The sequence below is a fragment of the Dendrobates tinctorius genome, unplaced genomic scaffold (genome assembly GCF_039654945.1).
Source record: "Dendrobates tinctorius isolate UK_male_01 unplaced genomic scaffold, ASM3965494v1 ptg000245l, whole genome shotgun sequence".
Classification (NCBI taxonomy): Eukaryota; Metazoa; Chordata; class Amphibia; order Anura; family Dendrobatidae; genus Dendrobates; species Dendrobates tinctorius.
In genome coordinates, this window is record NW_027361912.1 from 503,787 (window position 1) to 523,135 (window position 19,349).

The window sequence follows — 19,349 nt, forward strand, 5'->3', positions numbered from 1 at the left end:
CAGCGGGAACAGCTGATCGCAACAGGGGACCCGGGACGGGTGTCGCACTCCCACCGATCTGATATTGATGACCTAGCTAAGGATAGGCCAGCCATATTAAAGTAGTGGACTTTTTTACTTAGCGATACTATTTTGCTATCAGAGTTATATTTTGGGGCGTGTCTTTAGGCTGATTTGCATAATTACCCTGTAAGTCACGTCCCCTGGTAAAGACGATAAAAATTAGTTAAAAGGAGAAGAGATAGATTACAACAAACTTCACACTTTTGCCCTGTTGGCAGATCCTCTTTATCGGAAACACCACGAACAAAAAAAAATGGAACTCCAAAATTGCCATTGTACAATCACCCCACCTCTGGAAAAAATACGATAAAAGGCGATCAAAACATTGAATGTGTCTCAAAATAGCACCAATAAAAATACTAGCCCGCCACCAGAAAAAAACAAAACACAAGCCCTCACACAACTCCATCGATATAGAAAACTAAATATATATATATATATATATATATATATATATATCTAGTTGTTTTTTTTTACCGAAAACGTACCCAAATGGAGTCATTAAAAATAGATCTTGTGCCTCAAAAAACAAGGCAGCCATGTCAACAGAAAAAATGAAAAGTTACAGGGCTCAAAATGTCTCAAGGTCCAAAATAGCTGCTTCTTTAAAAAGGTCAGGGCCATTTTCCCACCATTTCTGAATAGGGAAAATTGTGAGTTTTATTTGCATATATGTTTTTAACACCACTAGCCTTTTTTGCTCCTTCGGATATTCAAATTATTTTTACCCCCATTTTTTTTTTTTTTTGCAATACAAAAGGTTTAATTTTAAAGTCATTTTTGTATTCCTTTTTTTATGGTGCTACTAGGGAAAAATGTGAATCAAAATAGGAAGCACAGTGCGTGTCTCGTATTCACAGTTTTTCCTTTTTCTTTTACCACCACAAAGGACTGCTAAAAATATGGTATTTTCAGTTCTGTTCCCCTTTCCATGGAAATTATTTTTATATTTTGGACATACTTTTTTTCAATGGGGGCAGGGCTAAGAAACAGTGTATGTTTTTGTTTAGGGTTTTTTTTTTTGCATTTCTATTTACTATTTTGTTTTAAATTTACAGTACTTAACAGTGATGAGCGAGTATGCTCGTTGCTTGGCTTTTCCTGAGCATGCTCGGGTGACCTCCGAGTATTTGGATGTGCTCGGGGATTTAGTTTCTGTCGCCGTAGCTGCATGATTTGCGGCTGCTAGACAGCCTGAATACATGTGGGGATTTCCTAACAAACAGGCAATCCCCACATGTATTCAGACTGACTAGCCGCCGCAAATCATGCAGCTACAGCGATAGAAACTAAATTTTCGAGCACATACTTGGAGAGGAGGGAAAAAAGAAAGCACAAAAATGACCCTGTCTTAAAAGAATTAAATGTTAATAGCATCTGCTATGTGTAAATAACTGCTCAAGAGTCTTGGGGGCAGTGCCGTTTCCTGAAGAGTCACAAAACATTCATTATTTGCATAATTTATGTGTTACACAGCTATAGAAATAGGTGATAGAATTCTGACTGCCCGTAGCCACCACTAGAGGGAGCTCATTGAGTATAGATTGGTACAGATCTCATTTGAACAGGGTCATCATTGCTTGAGCGGAGGGAGTCTAGTTGGCTAGCGTGAGCATCTGAACCACTCCGACAAGAACCAAATTGTGATGACTAGACAATGTGTCAGAGCATCTTCAAAATGCAAAATGGCAGGTCTCGTGGAGTGTTTCTATTACACAGTGATTGGTGCCAATGAAATGTGTCCCAACGAAGGACAACTGGTGAATCGGCAACAGAGCTGTGGGCGCCAACTCAATAATGTATGAGGTCCAATCCCTCAGAAGAGTGACTAGTACAAAGTGTTGAATAACTTGCTACTATAGAAAGGCGTCAGAAAACCCAGAGCATCGCCGCCTGCTGTGTACGGGCTGTGTAGTCACAGACTGGTTAGAGAGTCAGTGCCGACCCCTGTCTACTGCACAGGGCACATGAGCATCAGAACTGGAATATGGAGCACTGGAACGAGGCTGCCGGGTCTGATAAGGTTGTCCAATACTTTTACATTGCTGACTTATCCTTGGGACAGGTCATCAATGTCTGATCAGCTGGGGTCCAACAACCGACACCATCACTCCGATCAGCTGTTACCGGTGTCGGCGATTGTCGGCTGTAAGTACTCAATTGCCAAGCTGCCTCGGCTACTTGTAGTGGCTGCCAGAGGGTACTACACATCCGCCTCCTATTGATTTGAATAGGAGGCGGATGTGCAGTACCAAGCCCCGGCCATTACAAATAGACGGAGCAGCTTGATGAGTACTTACGACTGGCAGCTGCCGACACCGATAACAGCTGATTGGCAGGGGTGCCGGATGTCTGACCCGGCAGATCAGACACTGATGACCTATCCTGAGGATAGGTCATCAATGTATGAGGAGAGGACAATCTCTTTAACATCTTATGGACGTGCAGGTGCCTGAGTGTGACTTATCTTGGAAGAGATGCCACCAGGATGCGTTATGAGAAAAAGACAAGATGGTGCAGGCAGTGTGACCTGCTGCAGAACCTTGTGTCGTGTGGATGTGGGTCGCCCTGCCAGGGCCGTGGGGTACTCGGTACCGGGCCGGTATCAGTGGGATGTGTCACAGTGGCGGTGACCCGGACCGTGGCCCTGGGCGCCCAAGTAATAGGAAGATGTAGATGTTAAATGAATAGTTTGTGACGCCACCTGTGGTGTTCGGCAAGGGAGGTGTTAAGCCGACGCTGCATGCAGATCCTCCGGGACAGATGGTGTGGTGCAGCAATGGTGGAATAGCCCTTCACAGGCAGGGCTGTTGTCCCAGGGCAGTGTAGATGTGGAGACACTTAGGGGATGTAGTGTCTGGCGCAGGGGATGTAGGAATGTCAGGTGGACGGACGCAGGAAAGAATGGAGGACACCAGGGCATGTAGTTCCAAAGCTTAACTCACAGTCTGTAGTGCCCGCTTCTGTGCTGTGTCCTTCGGGTCAGGGACTCAGTCAACCTCCAGGCAAGATGGAAAGCTCCCTTCCACACTCCGCCAACTTATGTGCCTTTCCTGAACTTTTCATCTTTAGCGCCTTTAAGTGTGAAGATCTCCAGTACCGTGTTACACTGGAGTTCCTCCTGACAGATGTTTTCAAGAACTCTACTTGCACGGCAGACAGCTGTAGCCTGCTTCGGGGACTCTCTGCTCCTAAGTCACGGCTCTCTATCCGTATTGCTGTTGTGCCCTCAAGTCTTAGATGGGAGTAGTGCATTTACAGCCCACTACTCCACCGGTGTCTGCTGCAGAACCATTAGTGTTCACACAACCTCGGGGACCGGGCCCCGGCCTTGCGCTTAGAACTTCTAGACAGGGTTCTTCCTCTAACTCACGTCCTCTGTGTTCCCTTATACTCCTACGTTCCGTACTTGTCCTTTCCCTTCTATGGAAGCTCAGGCTTCAGGTCAACGTCCTTTTCCTTCTTTCCTTTCCTTTCCCGTGCCAGCTGGCTCAGGTCACTGAAGCAGCTGCAGCACTCCTTCCTCCATCCCTTCTTCCAGGGATCCCCACTCCTCCCTAGTGGCTTCCTTCCTCACTGACCTCCTGTCAGACTAACCTGTTATCCTAAACCATCCCGCTCATATATATATATTCTAAACTCCACCCACCTCCCAGCACGTGTAGTGTTCCAAGCAGGGAACCACCAAAGGTGCTCTGCTTCTCTCTAAGCAAAAAGCCGCAATGTGGTTATGCTGAACTACTCTATTGTGTGGGGTGCGAGTGTTGGAGCATGGTCAGGAGCCTCCAACTTACCTGGATGGTGGGGCACCACACCCTAGGAGAGAGGAAGGTACAGTTCCTCTGTGGCGACTGAGCCTCAGGGGCACCACATACCCCCCCCCCCCCGTTAAACACAGCACGTCCGCGGGCTGCAAGGTAAACAAGGTTGACAGTACAGGAACATGCAAATTTTTCTATGCTGAATAAACATTTCCTATACTAAACTTCCCAATACGAGAGGCACTCATTCTTGAACGTTGCAAACTGTTATTAATTAACTACCTAAAATTCTAAGTCAAAAAGTGCAATTTTTCCATACCACACTTAATTCAAAGTGCTATTATCTGTTACTATCACTTCAGTATTCTTCATCTTTCCATCTCTAGTACACATTTTCTTTTCTCTGTCTAGTGCACATTTTCTACTTTCTTTCAAGTGACAACCGTGATGCCCGGTTCACTATATACATTTTCAATTCTTTATTCAAATCTCTCATCTCTGTATCAAAAACATTCCTAATTCTATATAAAAGCTATCATAAGACACATTATCAAATACTTCACATTAAAACTTTCAACAATAATTCTTGTAAGTGCTGGACACCGCTCCCAGCCGGGATCTCTTGCAGTGTCCTTTGATTGGAGTCATGCTCCAAGTGAGGTAGACGTACTCTTCGCAAAGTGTCCATATGTAAAACCAAGAGAGGGCACCTAAAGAGGTGCAACCATTTACAAGTAAAAGTTTTTGGATCACTCCAAGTTCATGATCGCTAGTTCAATAGGAAGGCTGCCAAAAACACAGGGCAACACTGGGAAAAACCAAAACTGAACCATGATGGTCAAAAATAAAACAAAAGGCACAACGGTGCAAATAAACCCTCCTGGGTCACGAGAGTTAGTGCAAATTTTTAGTGCTGGCCCCCTCCTGGGGTTCTGGAAGCTTGGGAACTGCTACCAGATGAAATACTTTGGGTGTCTTCATCCTGCTGATTACTTGCTAATCGCATATACTCTGCTTCCCACAGGGAGAAATAGGGACCGGTCAGGGTAATTGAAAGGGCCATAGAAACGTCTACTGCCTGCGGGGACGTCATAGCCGCTATCTCTGATGGTGCTTCTGCTGCCGTTGGTGACTCAGCCAGCGCTGTCACTGGTTGCTCGGGATCCGATTCCTCAGTGTCCATCGGGACCTCGGGTGGCAGCACCGCAGCCTGGGGCTGCCGGAGGAGGTCAACTGGGCCATTCCTATCTGTGGGTTCCGTTCCCAAGACTAGGGTCAGGTTGGGGGCAGTGGTCGTACCTTGTGCCTCCAAGCGTGGCTCCGATCCCGGCACCTGGTAGTGGACAGCGGCAGCCGCACCTCCCGGAGTTGTAGATGGGATGGGCTGCAGTTGGATCCGGGCAGGGACAAGGCCGGTTTCGGCTGGGGTCGTCGGTGGAGGCTGGTGCAACCGCGCTCGGTCCAGACGGGGGACGCGGTTCCGGCCCTCCGTTCTGCTCCAGAGCCCTCATATATCTCCTCCGGATGGGGCTCACCCAATGGCAATATCGGTTGTAAGGTGGTGGCGGATGCTGCAGAAGATGTATCAGCAGTCGCAGCCTCCGTAGGGGCGGCCTGGGGGCGTGTGACTTCTCCTCCCCCCGTTCTTCTGTCTTCTCTTCTCATCATGGCGTTCTGGCGTTCTTCTCCCTCCTCTCGGCCCCTTTCCCGCCACTGGCTTCTGCCCCTCCTTCCGGGGGCGGCTTCTTCCAGTGCCTCCATACCAAGCCAGTATACAAACCCCTCGGGAGGTGGGCCATGTTGCTGTTACATAGTAATTCAGGCAGGGGAGGCCCAAGACTCTTCGCGGTCTTTTCCTAGGACCTCCCATCTCTTCACACCCTTCTTCTCCACGCCAACGGCCATTTTTAAGGTTCATTTCACAGTCTATTAAATTGGGTCTTCTGCACATTCTCAAAAGTTTTAAGTCCAACAAATCTCAGGCACACAGAACCCGATGGCAACTGGTCTCGTCATCCTGTTCGTGACGCCAAAATTGGGTCACCCTGCCAGGGCCGTGGGGTACTCGGTACCGGGTCGGTATCAGTGTGATGTGTCACAGTGTCGGTGACCTGGACCGTGGCCCTGGGCACCCAAATAATAGGAAGATGTAGATATTAAATGAACAGTTCGTGATGCCACCTGTGGTGTTCGGCAAGGGAGGTGTTAAGCCGACGCTGCATGCAGATCCTCCGGGACAGATGGTGTGGTGCAGCAATGGTGGTATAGCCCTTCACAGGCAGGGCTGTTGTCCCAGGGCAGTGTAGATGTGGAGACACTTAGGTGATGTAGTGTCTGGCGCAGGGGATGTAGCAGTATGAGGTGGACGGACGCAGGAAGGAATGGAGGACACCAGGGCATGTAGTTCCAAAGCTTTACTCACAGTCTGTAGTGCCCGCTTCTGTGCTGTGTCCTCCGGGTCAGGGACTCAGTCAACCACCAGGCAAGATGGAAAGCTCCCTTCTACACTCCACCAACTTATGTGCCTTTCCTGAACGTCTCCTCTATAGCGCCTTTAAGTGTGAAGATCTCCAGTATTGTGTTACACTGGAGTTCCTCCTGACAGATGTTCCCAAGAACTCTACTTGCACGACAGACAGATGTAGCCTGCTTTGGGGACTCTCTACTCCTAAGTCCCGGCTCTCTAACCGTATTGCTGTTGTGCCCTCAAGTCTTAGGCCTCTTTCACACTTCCGTTTTTGACAATCAGTCAAGATCCGCCAATTTTGAAAAAAAAAACGGATCCGCCATTTTTCTTTGCGGATCCGTTTTTTTCCCCATTGACTTTCATTATTGGCAGATCCTGACTAATTGGCGTCCGTTGCATCCGTTTTTTTGAGGATCCGCCACAATGTTAGTGTCCGTCAACATCCTCAAAGATTTGTAAACGGAGCTTGCAACGTTTTTTTTGCCGGCGGATCCTCCAGACACTGAATTAACCCCAAAATCTGCCTGGGTGCCGGACAAAAAAAAAAATTCTCTCTCTCTCTCCTTCCCGGCCAGCGGTTCCTTTATATTCCCTCATTTTCAGGATCCGTCTAAAAACGGATCCTGTGCCATCCGTTCACATCAGTTGAGAACGGATCCGCTTCTCTGCCTTTTTGGCGGATTGTAACTGATGCAAATAACTGAAGTGTGAAAGAGGCCTTAGATGGGAGTAGTACATTTACAGCCCACTACTCCACCGGTGTCTGCTGCAGAACCATTAGTGTTCATACAACCTCGGGGACCGGGCCCCGGCCTTGCGCTTAGAACTTCTAGACAGGGTTCTTCCTCTAACCCACGTCCTCTGTGTTCCCTTATACTCCTACGTTCCGTACTTGTCCTTTCCCTTCTATGGAAGCTCAGGCTTCAGGTCAACGTCCTTTTCCTTCTTTCCTTTCCTTTCCCGTGCCAGCTGGCTCTGGTCACTGAGGCAGCTGCAGCACTCCTTCCTCCATCCCTTCTTCCAGGGATCCCCACTCCTCCCGAGTGGCTTCCTTCCTCACTGACCTCCTGTCAGACTAACCTGTTATCCTAAACCATCCCGCTCATATAAATATATTCTAAACTCCACCCACCTCCCAGCACGTGTAGTGTTCCAAGCAGGGAACCACCAAAGGTGCTCTGCTTCTCTCTAAGCAAAGAGCCGCAATGTGGTAATGCTGGACTACTCTATTGTGTGGGGTGCGAGTGTTGGAGCGTGGTCAGGAGCCTCCAACTTACCTGGATGGTGGGGCACCACACCCTAGGAGAGAGGAAGGTGCAGTACCTCTGTGGCGACTGAGCCTCAGGGGTGCCACAGATGTGATACCTGCCATGATCATTATACAGACCTGGTAAACCCTGCCATACTGCATTGTCAGGAATGGTGTGAGTAAAATGACAAAGAGATCGACGTGAAGACTTGTCTCCAAATCCCCAACATCTCAGTCTGATTGATCATATGCAGTATGTGTGGTGTGATGTGCTGGAAAACAAGTCAAATCAGTGGAGGCATCGATGGATCAGAGCAGTTTTGTGATTTACAGCTGATTGGTGGTATCTCTTCAGTGGCAGCTGCTAAAAGTCTTTGCATGAAATGAACTTGTTTGTTCAGGATTTCTTGCCTATTTTGGAAGACTTCATGCCTCTCAGTGAGAGAAAGTAATTTATTTCTACACATATGCTAGTATGTATGCATATACCATATTAGAGGTAAGGTTTCTCCTTGTGGAGAGTGACATACCAGCTCTGGCTTGTCAAGGTAAGGAGGCTTATTCGCCGTGCAATGCACCTCTGAGAAATTTAATATGCAAATTGCTTCTTCAGAGAGAGAGAAAGAGGACTTGAACTCTATAGCGCCACCTGTTGGTAGTCGCGATCCTACAAGTCACAATCAACCCTTTAACGAGTCTTGCAATATGACTTAGGATAAAAGCCAAATCAGAATTTCAATTTGCAGACACAGTGTTTCGGGCTATTGGCCCTCGTCAGTGCAAAGTATGAAAACTGATTTGGCTAGGTGAGAGGCTCTGGACTGAGGTCTAAGGGGTAAGGTTTATCCTTGTGGAGAGTGACATACCAGCTCTGGCTTGTCAAGGTAAGGAGGCTTATTGGCTGTGCAATGCTCCTATGAGAAATGTAATATGCAAATTAAATTGCCTATTCAGAGAGAGAACGAGGACTTGAACTCTATAGCGCCACCTGTTGGTAGCGCTAAGTCATATTGCAAGACTCGTTAAAGGGTTGATTGTGACTTGTAGGATCGCTACAACCAACAGGTGGTGCTATAGTCTATGTCAGAGTTCACATGTTCTTGTTATTTTGCGAGTAAAAGTAATGGGTCGGGAAAATTCTTATCTTCTCTCGCTGACAACTTTATCTTTCAAAAGATAGAAGAAAGAAGAAGAGGATCTGCTATCTTTATTATAATTCTTACCAAAAGGGAGGATATGATTGAGGAAGTTAAGGTGGCTGGGAATTTCAGAGGCAGCGATCAAGGTATCCTTGAATTTTCAATTACATGAGGGGGAAAACCAGGGAGGACTCAGACTTTAAGATTGGACTTCAGAAAAGCAGATTTTAATGGATTCAGAAAGAGGGAAGGAAAGGTCCAATGGCTGGAAGTTCTAAAGGACAGAAATATCCAAGAAGGAAATTCTCACTGCACAATTGGTAATCCCTAAAAGAAGGAAGAATTGGAAGCATTTAAAGAGACCAAGATGGATGAACACCAAACTTAAACACTTGCTTAAAAAAGGTAAAAGATATGTATATAAAATGGAAAGAGTGGGGGCATATCTGAAGAAGAATGTAATGCTGTCTGCAGAGAATGCAGAGCAAATGGTAGAAGAGCTAAAACCCAGTAATAAAGTTAGGCTTGCAAGGGAGACTTTTTTGGAAGGCTTTTGGGGGTATGTCAAGAGCAAAAAGAAATGTCAAAGATGTTATAGGATTTTTACAGGATGAAAAGGGTGAAATGGTCAAAAATGATGTTGAGAAGGCCGAATTTCCTATTTTGCATCTGTGTGAAGATGGAGCCAGGAAATTGCAGGCCAGTGAGCCTTACTTCTATACCATGAAAGATCTTTGAACAAATCATTAAACATCATTTATGTAAGTACTTGGACACAAATACTGTAACTAACCAAAGCCAGCATGGGTCTGTAGCAAACAAGTTATGCCAGACTAATCTAATTTCTTTCTATGATAGAATCACTGACTGGGTGGAGAATTGCGGTAGATATAGTATATCTACAAAGCAAAGCAATTGACAAAGTAAGTCAAACTATCCTTATAAAAAAATTAGCAAGTATGGGATTGAAAAGGTTATGGTTAGGCGGATTCATAACTGGCTCAGTAATCATACTCAAAGAGTGGTAAAAGATTGTATATCCAATTGTAAGGGTGTTTCAAGTGGGGTACCACAAGGCTCTGTCCTGATCCCAGTATTGTTCAATATTTTTATAAATTGTCTAGATAAAGGAACGGAAGGTAAACTGATCAAATTTGCAGATGGTGCAAAGCTAAGAGGGATAGCTAACACCAAAAAAGAACAGAGAAAGGATTCAGAAGGTAAGCTTGAACAATGGCCAATGACTAATAGAATGCTTTAACAGGGAAAAATTCAAGATTCTACATCTAGGCAATAAAAACGAAAATTACATCTACAGAATGGAAGGAATAGAACTAAGCAACAGCACATATGAAAAAGACGTGAGTATACTAATAGATCACAGACTACACGTGAGTCAACAGTGTGATGCAGCAGCAAAAAAGGCAAACAGAGTTATGGGATGTATTGAGTCTAGATCACGATCACGTGAAGTAATTATCCCCCTCTACTCCTCTTTGGTCAGGCCTCATCTGGAATACTGATTCCAGTTCTGGGCACCACATTTTAAAAAAGATATTGATGAATTGGGACAAGCTCAGAGAAGAGCTACCAGTATGGTGAGTGGATTTCAAACTGTGACTTATAAACGACGGTTAAAGGAGCTGGTTTCCATGCGCACGCCAGCGTTCCCATAGACTGTAATGTGATTTATTTTTGCGCATTACGTGGGGTGCGTCCGGCGCGCATGGCGCACACTGCAAAAGATCGCATGCGCACAAAAACGCTTACAAATGCTAGACCTTGCGCACACATATTAAACATAGGGGCGCATTGCGCATGCGCATGTACGCACACGATGCACAGCGCTAAAAAACGCAAGTGTGAAACCAGCCTTACATGCTATTATTCTAAAGGTGTCACATTGCTATTTGCAACATAAGAAACAGCGCAATATTTTTTTCAATGGTTACGTTGCATAAGTCGTTTATGACTTTGGATAATGTGTATTATGATGGACTTGGCACTCAGATAAGTAGAAATAAAAAGGGTTATTTACAGTGTAGTAGTACAGTGTGACGTTTTGGTCGGCAAGGACCTTCATCAGAGTGCACACTGGTAAATTGTTAGTAGAAAAGACTCGATGTCTGATGGTATGGCCTCAAGGGTCCTTAGTGAATTCAGCGTCGATGTGGCGGCATGAACGCGGCATCCAATGCTTGTTCATGTGCACGCCTTAAGTTGCTTATGACTTTGGATGATGTGTAGTCCTCGTCTTGGTTGTCCTGCAGTATGTGACGCGCACACCAGATTATATCACTGTTTGAGACCTACAAGTTCACCTTGTGAGTTGCCAGGGTCCGGGAGCATTTCACCAGTAAAAAAGCAGTGAAAGTTAAGACGAATTTGTGAGAATAGAATTTTCACCCTTCTATGGTGACACCAATGAGAAAACAGCTCGGTGACCCAACTAGTTATTTTCTGTTCCCATTGAAGACACTAGTATGTCCGCTGTGTACCAGTTCATTATTTCCATATAAGAAATCAAATGGTGTAAGTGGAAAAAAAAGTTAAAATATTGGCACAAATTTACTCTTTTCGGTGCAACTAAACTTTTGGGTAAAATGTCCCACATGTCATACTTTTGTGACAGGTTGGCGCATATAGTTTATCACCTATGAATTATACATAGAAATGGGGACGTGCCTGGAATGGAGACATCTACTTTAAAAGGTTTGCATGTATGTCCCTGCTGTGAATATCAGCAGCACGAATTGACAGGCAGTAAATATGAAATCTGCAATGTGGATTTTCTTAAAAGCGTGTGGATAAGATTTTGTTAAAATATAAACCACAACACTATTACTGTAATGTGCTCTGTATGAATGTGACCCCTCAAGGCCTTTAAAAGTACCACCATGTCTTAAAGCAGAGGTGGAGAGATTTCCCCTCTTGTTTGTGCAGGTTGTGCTCTGCCAGTGCCCATGAAGTACTGGATTTTCTGTATAACATTCTCCCTCTACTGATAATACTTTTAAAGGAGTTGTCAAGTACTTATCTAGATATTAATGACCTACCATTACACTCAGCGTTCCTTCCAATCAGCCGTTTATTTCAGAGTCATCCATGGACAGATGTAAACTACGGAGCCGAATAGGACAAATCGGTACGTTGTGTAGTGGCCATTATTGGGTCCTGCAGCTCATCTAGTGAAATTATCTGATATTGATGACGTGTCTGAAGCATAAGCCATTAATATCTTAGTGGGTAGCCCCTTTAAACGGATCCTCTAAGGACGATTTTACTTATCAAACTAAAAGTATGGCCTAATAGCTAGTGCTGGGTGGATCGATTTGTGGGACTCCAGTCCATTGACCAGGTAGTAGTTTCAGGCTGCTGGACCAGAGGCTCACAAATAAAATCATTTCCGGGATCCCTAGCTTTTGTTTAGCTGGGGTGACGCAACATCATTGTTGTAGCGTGACCCACAGATGACTAATCGGGCTAATCAAAGGCCGCAACAGGGATCCTGGAAGGTATTTGATTCGTGAGCCTCCCTTCCAGTGGCCAGAGACTACTGACGTTGCAGATGGACCTGTGTCCCGCGAATCAATCCGCCCATCTCTAGTGACAGTGATGAGAAATCAAGTTTTGAAGCCTTTCGGCTAAGATCAAGTATAGTATATGTTCTTTCCAGAACTAAATCTACATCTTATGCTATAAATTCTGAAGACCTTCAGGAAGAGCTTTTGAGACTAACAATCATCCAGAAAGTCATTCATGATCAAGCCTTCGAAGAAGATCTCTGACCAAGAAGAAGAACTTTGGTGAAGAAGAAAAACTGCAGTTAATGAAGATCTCCAGGAAAATAAAAAAAAAGTCTTCAAAAAAAGCTTAATGAAGACCTCCTCCCAGGATCTTCGCCAAGCAAGAGCAGAAAATTTGTTTGGAGGCATGTCAATACACTTGGAATACATGACATACCCTGAATTCAATTTCAGGGTAGTTTACATCTGGCTTCAAAGCTTGACTTGTCAGCGATGGGACATGGAATTATTACAAAACAGAAATTATTTTTATTGTTGTTCTACGACCTGCAGAGCCATAATATGATTAGTAAATCGGTCCTAGCAGGTTCCTCTCAAGCAGTGCTTCAAGTAATTGGTGCAACTAGAAGTTTGCAGCTAGCACCTAAAGTTCTGTAGGAATCATGAGCTGCTCGGCATTGTAAACAGTGAGGGCAACACTTCAAAGGCCAATGTGAGGCAGTCCTTCTTTTTAATGCGGCGTTTATTTCATATTTGTTCTTCAGTCTTCATTGTGTGCCCTAATAGAGTCAGGTAGGTTGCAGACAATATGCTGCTTTCTGCAGAAGACATTCATCATGTTGCTGTCCAGCATGAATGCGCCAGGTTTCTGGGGCATCGTAGACAGTCTTCATGATTATTAATCATCTATGTATGTAAGTTTCTTTCCTAGTGCCTATTTCAGAACGTTCTCTTTTCTTTGCCTATTTATAGCCTACATACATATCTATATGTGTAACGGAAGTAGGCTTTCTGCTAGATAATGGGGAAGTCACCCCTCCTCTTGGTTTTGCATGTTCTACATCTGACACTCATAGTGTGAGTATGGAAGTGGTGTGCAGAAATGGTCACCTTTTGTCATGCAAGAACATACGCCTAAAACGTATGCGGTCAACCACCTAACAAGTCCTGTATAACCACGTACAAGCCTAAATTTAGTGTTTTCATTTAGTAAAGGGCTGATGCCTCATATTTGCTTTTATTTATCCTCTACTTCATGCTAACGTACATTTGGTGGGCCAGCCATAAATAGAGGACAGATGGAAGGGAGAATGACTTCAGGATGCGACTACAAAGAATTGTTATTATTGAAAGCCTCAGACAAAGCACTCAAATAGGCCACTTTAGATTGTGTGGACAAAACCATCTTCTTCATTGGTCTGGGTACCAGTATGGTGAAGAAAAGTAGTCTTAATTCCTCCCAATTGGCAACAGTAAAGGCAAACCATCACTTCTCCCCCAGACTTTCTCGGAACTCGCAGAAGAGTTAGCAAATCTCCCAAGGCGCTACAGTAGCCTCTGAAGTCCTGGAACACATTGCCGCCCTGCTGTGTTTCGCTTCATAATGCTTCTTCTTGAGACCAAGCTGCTACATCCAGATGCACATTATGGAGGGTGGAAGCAAGGTAATGGAAGGTGCATGGGTTTGCAAAGAACCATAGGTAAGCAAAAAAAAATAAAAAAATCCTCAACTCTTGCCCAGAGGTATTTTAAAAAGTGAGCAAATAAGGTTTTATATGGCAAACAACAGGAATACCCATGTATTTATGTCGAACCCATCTCGGGCAAATTTTAATATAACTGGAGTCCACTATGGCGGTGTTTCCAACATGGTAACAGTTTATATGGGCAACCTACTCTTCTTTATCATTTCCTGCAGATTTCACCACTCAACCTTATAACTTAATTGCGTAAATATTCTGCTTTGTCCAGTTTTGTTTTTTTTAATTACCAAATGGTAGAGGAACTTAAAATCACCTGAATTCCCAAACTCACATTTCACTTATCCCCAGACTCCAGGTATTGATAGAATTCTCCATACTAGAGACCTCTCCGGACTATATGGAGCAAACTATTGCCCTATCAACGTATGAAAACCAATGGAGGTATGGACAAATGGTAGATTTACCACATTTAGAAGATGCTCAATATTTACTGTAAAATGAACATAATCCATAGTGTCTTACTTCCACGCTTTGCCCATTCTTTCAGAACTTTGCTCTACATACTGCCCAAATTTATACTGAAGGAACACTTTACTCCTTTGGATTGTTGGCTGGGGCACATGTAGGGAAATTAAACAATGGGAAAATGTGCAATATAATTTTTTCCAGACTCCACTGCTGGCAACACTTTGACTGAACAAGTGCTCCCCAGTGGACACATTTACTGTATATATCCTACTATTGGATCCACATTGAAAGTGGCTTCCCATGGCTATCATTTCCCTTTCTCAATTCTCCCATGGAAATCTATCATTCCTACTCACCATGGAAAATGGCACTTTTCGATATTGGATATCTGTTAACCAATGCAGGACTCAGCATTTTCTGAAAATTGGACACCTGAAATTATCTAAACTACATCATATCTTCAGCCCCTCACTGTTTCATACGTCATTTCTATCTCACCTGTGTGAGACATCGGGTACCTTCCACCTTGCTATTTCTGAACCTACTCAATTTTGGTTTCCCACATCTGATTCTCCAACCTCATCGTTCTCTACATGCTCAATTGTGGGAGAGACTTGCGGATTTCTTTTTTAGCTGATGGATCACTTATACACTCTAACACAATTCTTAATCTGCAGCTAGGCTACAGGAGGCACAATAGTCTAAGGTACCCTCCAGACTACACATTCCCATGCTCTCCTCTATGTTGGAGATGTGAACGATGAGTTGGGCAAACTTCTATCTCTTCTTCCTGATGTCTGATATTAGAAAATTTTGGTTAGACGGATGGCAGAAAACTTCCAGATTCACCGATCAGGAGACTTGGGCCATGTCTTTTGATCTGCGCATGGTCCACGCTTCATGGATGAATGAAACTGGCCTTAACCTAAAACTGATTTTTTATTTTTGATTGTATTTGTCTTCCATAATTTCGCTCTCCCGGGTCCTCTAACTTTCTAACAGATGACACTTTTCCTTATCTCTGTACAGGCCACCTTCACAACTTCCAAATTCTGGTTTTCTATTTCCACAACCTTCAGTCTACATCGCGTCTCTACAGAAGGACACGCTAGCTTCCAACAGGTGACCAGATCCTGGCCTAACAAATGCTCAGTTCCTTTAGGAATTCACATCGTTAGTTCTCAATTCCTTAACTAGTCTCTCCTAAACTTCCCTTGACATTATGGTGATGCAGCACATTGGCATCTCCTTGCTCTGCCCCTTATTTGCGATGGGCTTTTCCTTGGTTTAGCGAGTTATCATCTGCAATGTGACTGTCACCTACCTAGAAGACTCTCGTTGTTTGTCCAGTTGCAGCATCAGCGCCCCATCTTCCAGCCAAACCTGCAAAATAAAACATTATATACAGTGCAACAAAATGTACATACATGACATAACCAGTAACCTCTCAGTTGGCTTTGGTCATTTACAATGCTGCCCAGCATGATAACACTGCAGATACCCAGCAAAGAATCCCGCTTAGTAGAAAATCAGTATTAATCCACTTTATAGTAGTAGTATTGAATAAGTAAGCAACCAATATTCATGCATACATATTGGAGAAACACACTTGTCACCAAATACAGCATAAGTTTTAAAGCGGAAGTGTGTTCAATAGAGGGAGGAACTGAGAGCAAAAAGGCAGAAAGACAAGCCTTGCACAAGAGATACTGCAAACAAGAGGAAGGGAACAGTGGAAAAAAAATGCAGAAAGAGTCTGCAAAGTAAGCGTCGTACTGAAGGGCACGAAGCGGCCAAGAAAGAGACATTATATGGGCGATACAAAGCAGTAGAGACCGCGCAAGATATGGGCTTAGGGATTGATGCTCTCAGGATGGAGCGAGCGTAGAAGTAGAGGGAGAGAAGAGTGCACCACAGAGTAGCAGTGTGGACGTTTGCGGGAATAATGAGAGAAAATCTTCAGAGATGATGCGGAAGCCTTAAATGTTACGTAGAGGAAGAGGGACTGAGGAGTAGAGGGAGAGCAGAGAGTAGTGTTAGTGGTGCTGACCGTGAAGAGACAGCTGTCACATTGCAAGACGGTGGGTAACACTGCGCTCTAAAGAGAGGAGGCGAGAGTGTTCGCTGAAATACGCAAGCCAATTGAAATAGGTGATGGATGGCGGTTTGGTGAAACAGGGGTCACTGTATGTGCAGCATCAGCAACGGTTCGGAAAGGTGAGTGCACCGCCATGTTCTTCATATATCCTCTTTCCACTCTACTGCTTTGCTTTGTGTCTCCATCCTATGTATTATCATACATGGACCCACTCTGTTTATCAAAGTTCCATGTGTGGCTACCATTTTGGTGCACATTTCAGGACAACGTACCACATAGTAGCCCAGTGACTTGAATAGCTGTCATGTAAGTTGTGTCTTTTGGGCTTAGTTCACACGACCGTATAAGAAAATCATCCGATTTTTATCCAGAAAACATCCGTATGCCATGTGTGTGACCATTTGTACAGACCATATGGCATCCGTTTTTATGCATCAGCAGCAAATAACATTTACAAGACCAAATACAGTTTCCCATGTTAAGAATTCTAACGTATCCCTAAAAATCGGATTCTGTATGGGTTGATCCGTATTGGATCTGATTTTTTATTTTTTTTTGCCCACCCATTCGCTTGAATGGACGAATGGCCAAAATATAGATGACACTAGTTCATGCTGCTTTTTTTGTTTAATGCAGACATTCGGTCATTTGAACATCCTTATGGAATAATAAGTGCCGTCTGCGTTGGCTCAATTTTCTTCCACGGACAGCAGTGATACCAAGAAAACCATAGTGTGAACGGAGCTTAAAAATGAGGATGGATGTTCACAGCCCTTTTAAACGAAGCCCCGCCATTGTAGCCGTGTTAATAAATAAATAATGCAGTTGCATAATTAGTAATTCCCTGGTTTATATTAAATGTCTTAAGCAATCATACACATTAGATTAATGTCAGCTGTACTCACTAATTTCCACAGCACCGTTCAACAATCTAAGGACTCATGCAGCATGCAGACTTCCATGCATCATGGTCCGAGCAAGGACGACCATGCAAGCACTGGTTGCGAGACTCCAGACCTCAGAGTGACAGCTTCATATTATTTTATGAGTTCCGTTCTTGGGAACGCTAGGAATCCTAGCTGTTTTTCCCCCTGCAATCAATAAGTTATCTCCAATCCATAGGATCGAAGATAATTGGAAGTTCTGGGAATAACCCAAGAATAATCTACATGCATGAGAGCCAAGGAGACCAAGCATGCCAATTTTGGCAGGACTTGGCAAATATGTGTATAAGGATCTTTCTACATCTTTCCGAAAAATGATGTGAGCACTAAAGACAGATGGGTCTTGTTGAATTTTATTGACTTACCGTTGGGTGGGGAGAAACCAGCAGGAATTGCCCAATTGGACTAGTCACCTCTACCACTCTACCACGCTTTTAAGTATTGTTTTCCTCTAAAACACCGCAGCAATTTAGAGTAAAACGTACATATTTGTAACGAGATCCGGTCTCTATTCCTGCTGCAATACCAGATACAGATCAAATATGTATTTGTATGTTTTTTGTCCTGCATGTAATTACTGAGCACTTTGTGTGCTGTACTGTGAAGGATTGATGCCCCGCCATGCTCTGGCAAAGTCACCGGGCAGCAGGGATGGTAATTTCTCTTAATTCCAGCTTCTAAAGCTGTGTGCCACTTTTGGAGTAGAAACTGAGCAGAAACTCTACAAATCTCAAAACAACTCAAAATCTTCTGCTCAGTTTACACACCCAAAACTATAAGAAAAAGTAGCAACACAGAAAGCTAATGGGATAAAGGGAAATCATGTCACAGATAAATATTTGTAATCACTATAGTAGAAAACATATCCCTAGCTCATGCGACGGACAATGTAGGACACACTGCACATCTACTAGAAAAACCACAAGAAAAACGCAATGAAAAAGTCCAGAAAAAATAATGTACCAAAAAGTGAAAAAAACTTTATTAAATATACCAGGTAGGCAGCACATAGGATAAAAGTGACGGAGTGAATCCGCATACAAAAGGCGGTAGGACAATCAAGAGTACTTGAATATATATCCTTAGATTAATCCCAATTGTAAAGGGGTCATATACACATGGTAAGGAAGGACGTATGTCCCTTGCCCCGAGAATACATAAAGTGCATAAAGTAACTGGGCATAGTATCATGACAGAGTTTCAATAATTGCCAGCATATGAAATAGTTATAACCACATGAACACACACCCAAAGGGAGAAACATACCAGAGGTGTGGATACAAGCACTGCGCTGTCTTTCGCCCACCCCAACGGGGGTGTGAGGAAGGAAATCTCCGAAACGCGTGTTGGGGTGGGCAGCGGACAGCGTGGTGCTTGTATCCACATCTCTGGTATGTTTCTCCCTTTGGGTGTGTGTTCATGTGGTTATAACTATTTCATATGCTGGCAATTATTGAAACTCTGTCATGAAACTATCCCCAGTTAATTATTTTAATAAGTTTAAAAGTGAGGAAGATAATTAAAAGAATAATAATTATTAAGAAGATTAATTATCTTCCTCACGTTTAAAATTATTAAAATAATTATAATCTAAATAATTATAATTTTGCTTAATACACAATTTCACATATGCAAAATAATTTTTTATTAATTTTTTATTCTTTTTCTTTTACGGTATATTTGCATTTGTAATGTATATTTTTATTTATTTGTCCCATTGAGGCATTACTGTAATATCACTAGTTTCATATTTATTCCAGCTTTGTTTATGAATTTGCCTCCACCCCGTCACTACACTTCATTGAAAGGATGTGCTCTTCCGTGCTCTTAGTCCGCCCTGACTTCCGGTCCTGTGCAGTTGGTTCTCTTGCGTTTCAGCTTGCGTTCCAGCGCGTTGACCGGAAGTCATTCATTCACTTCCGGGCGGCTC

The 19,349-nt window shown here is 43.8% G+C and overlaps 1 protein-coding gene across 4 annotated transcripts in view; it reads left to right on the plus strand.

The window, feature by feature from the left end:
* DOK2 (docking protein 2) overlaps positions 1-19,349 on the plus strand; it is a 90,296-nt gene that overhangs the window by 22,861 nt on the left and 48,086 nt on the right. The window contains exon 1 of one of the 4 annotated variants that reach the window (XM_073557117.1): positions 16,067-16,594. The exons of the other annotated variants lie outside the window; for them this stretch is intronic. Within the exon in view, the coding sequence (XP_073413218.1) occupies positions 16,532-16,594 (63 nt within the window). The 5' untranslated portion in view covers positions 16,067-16,531. Of the gene's footprint in view, positions 1-16,066; positions 16,595-19,349 lie in introns of those variants that run through there. 4 annotated transcript variants of the gene reach the window in all.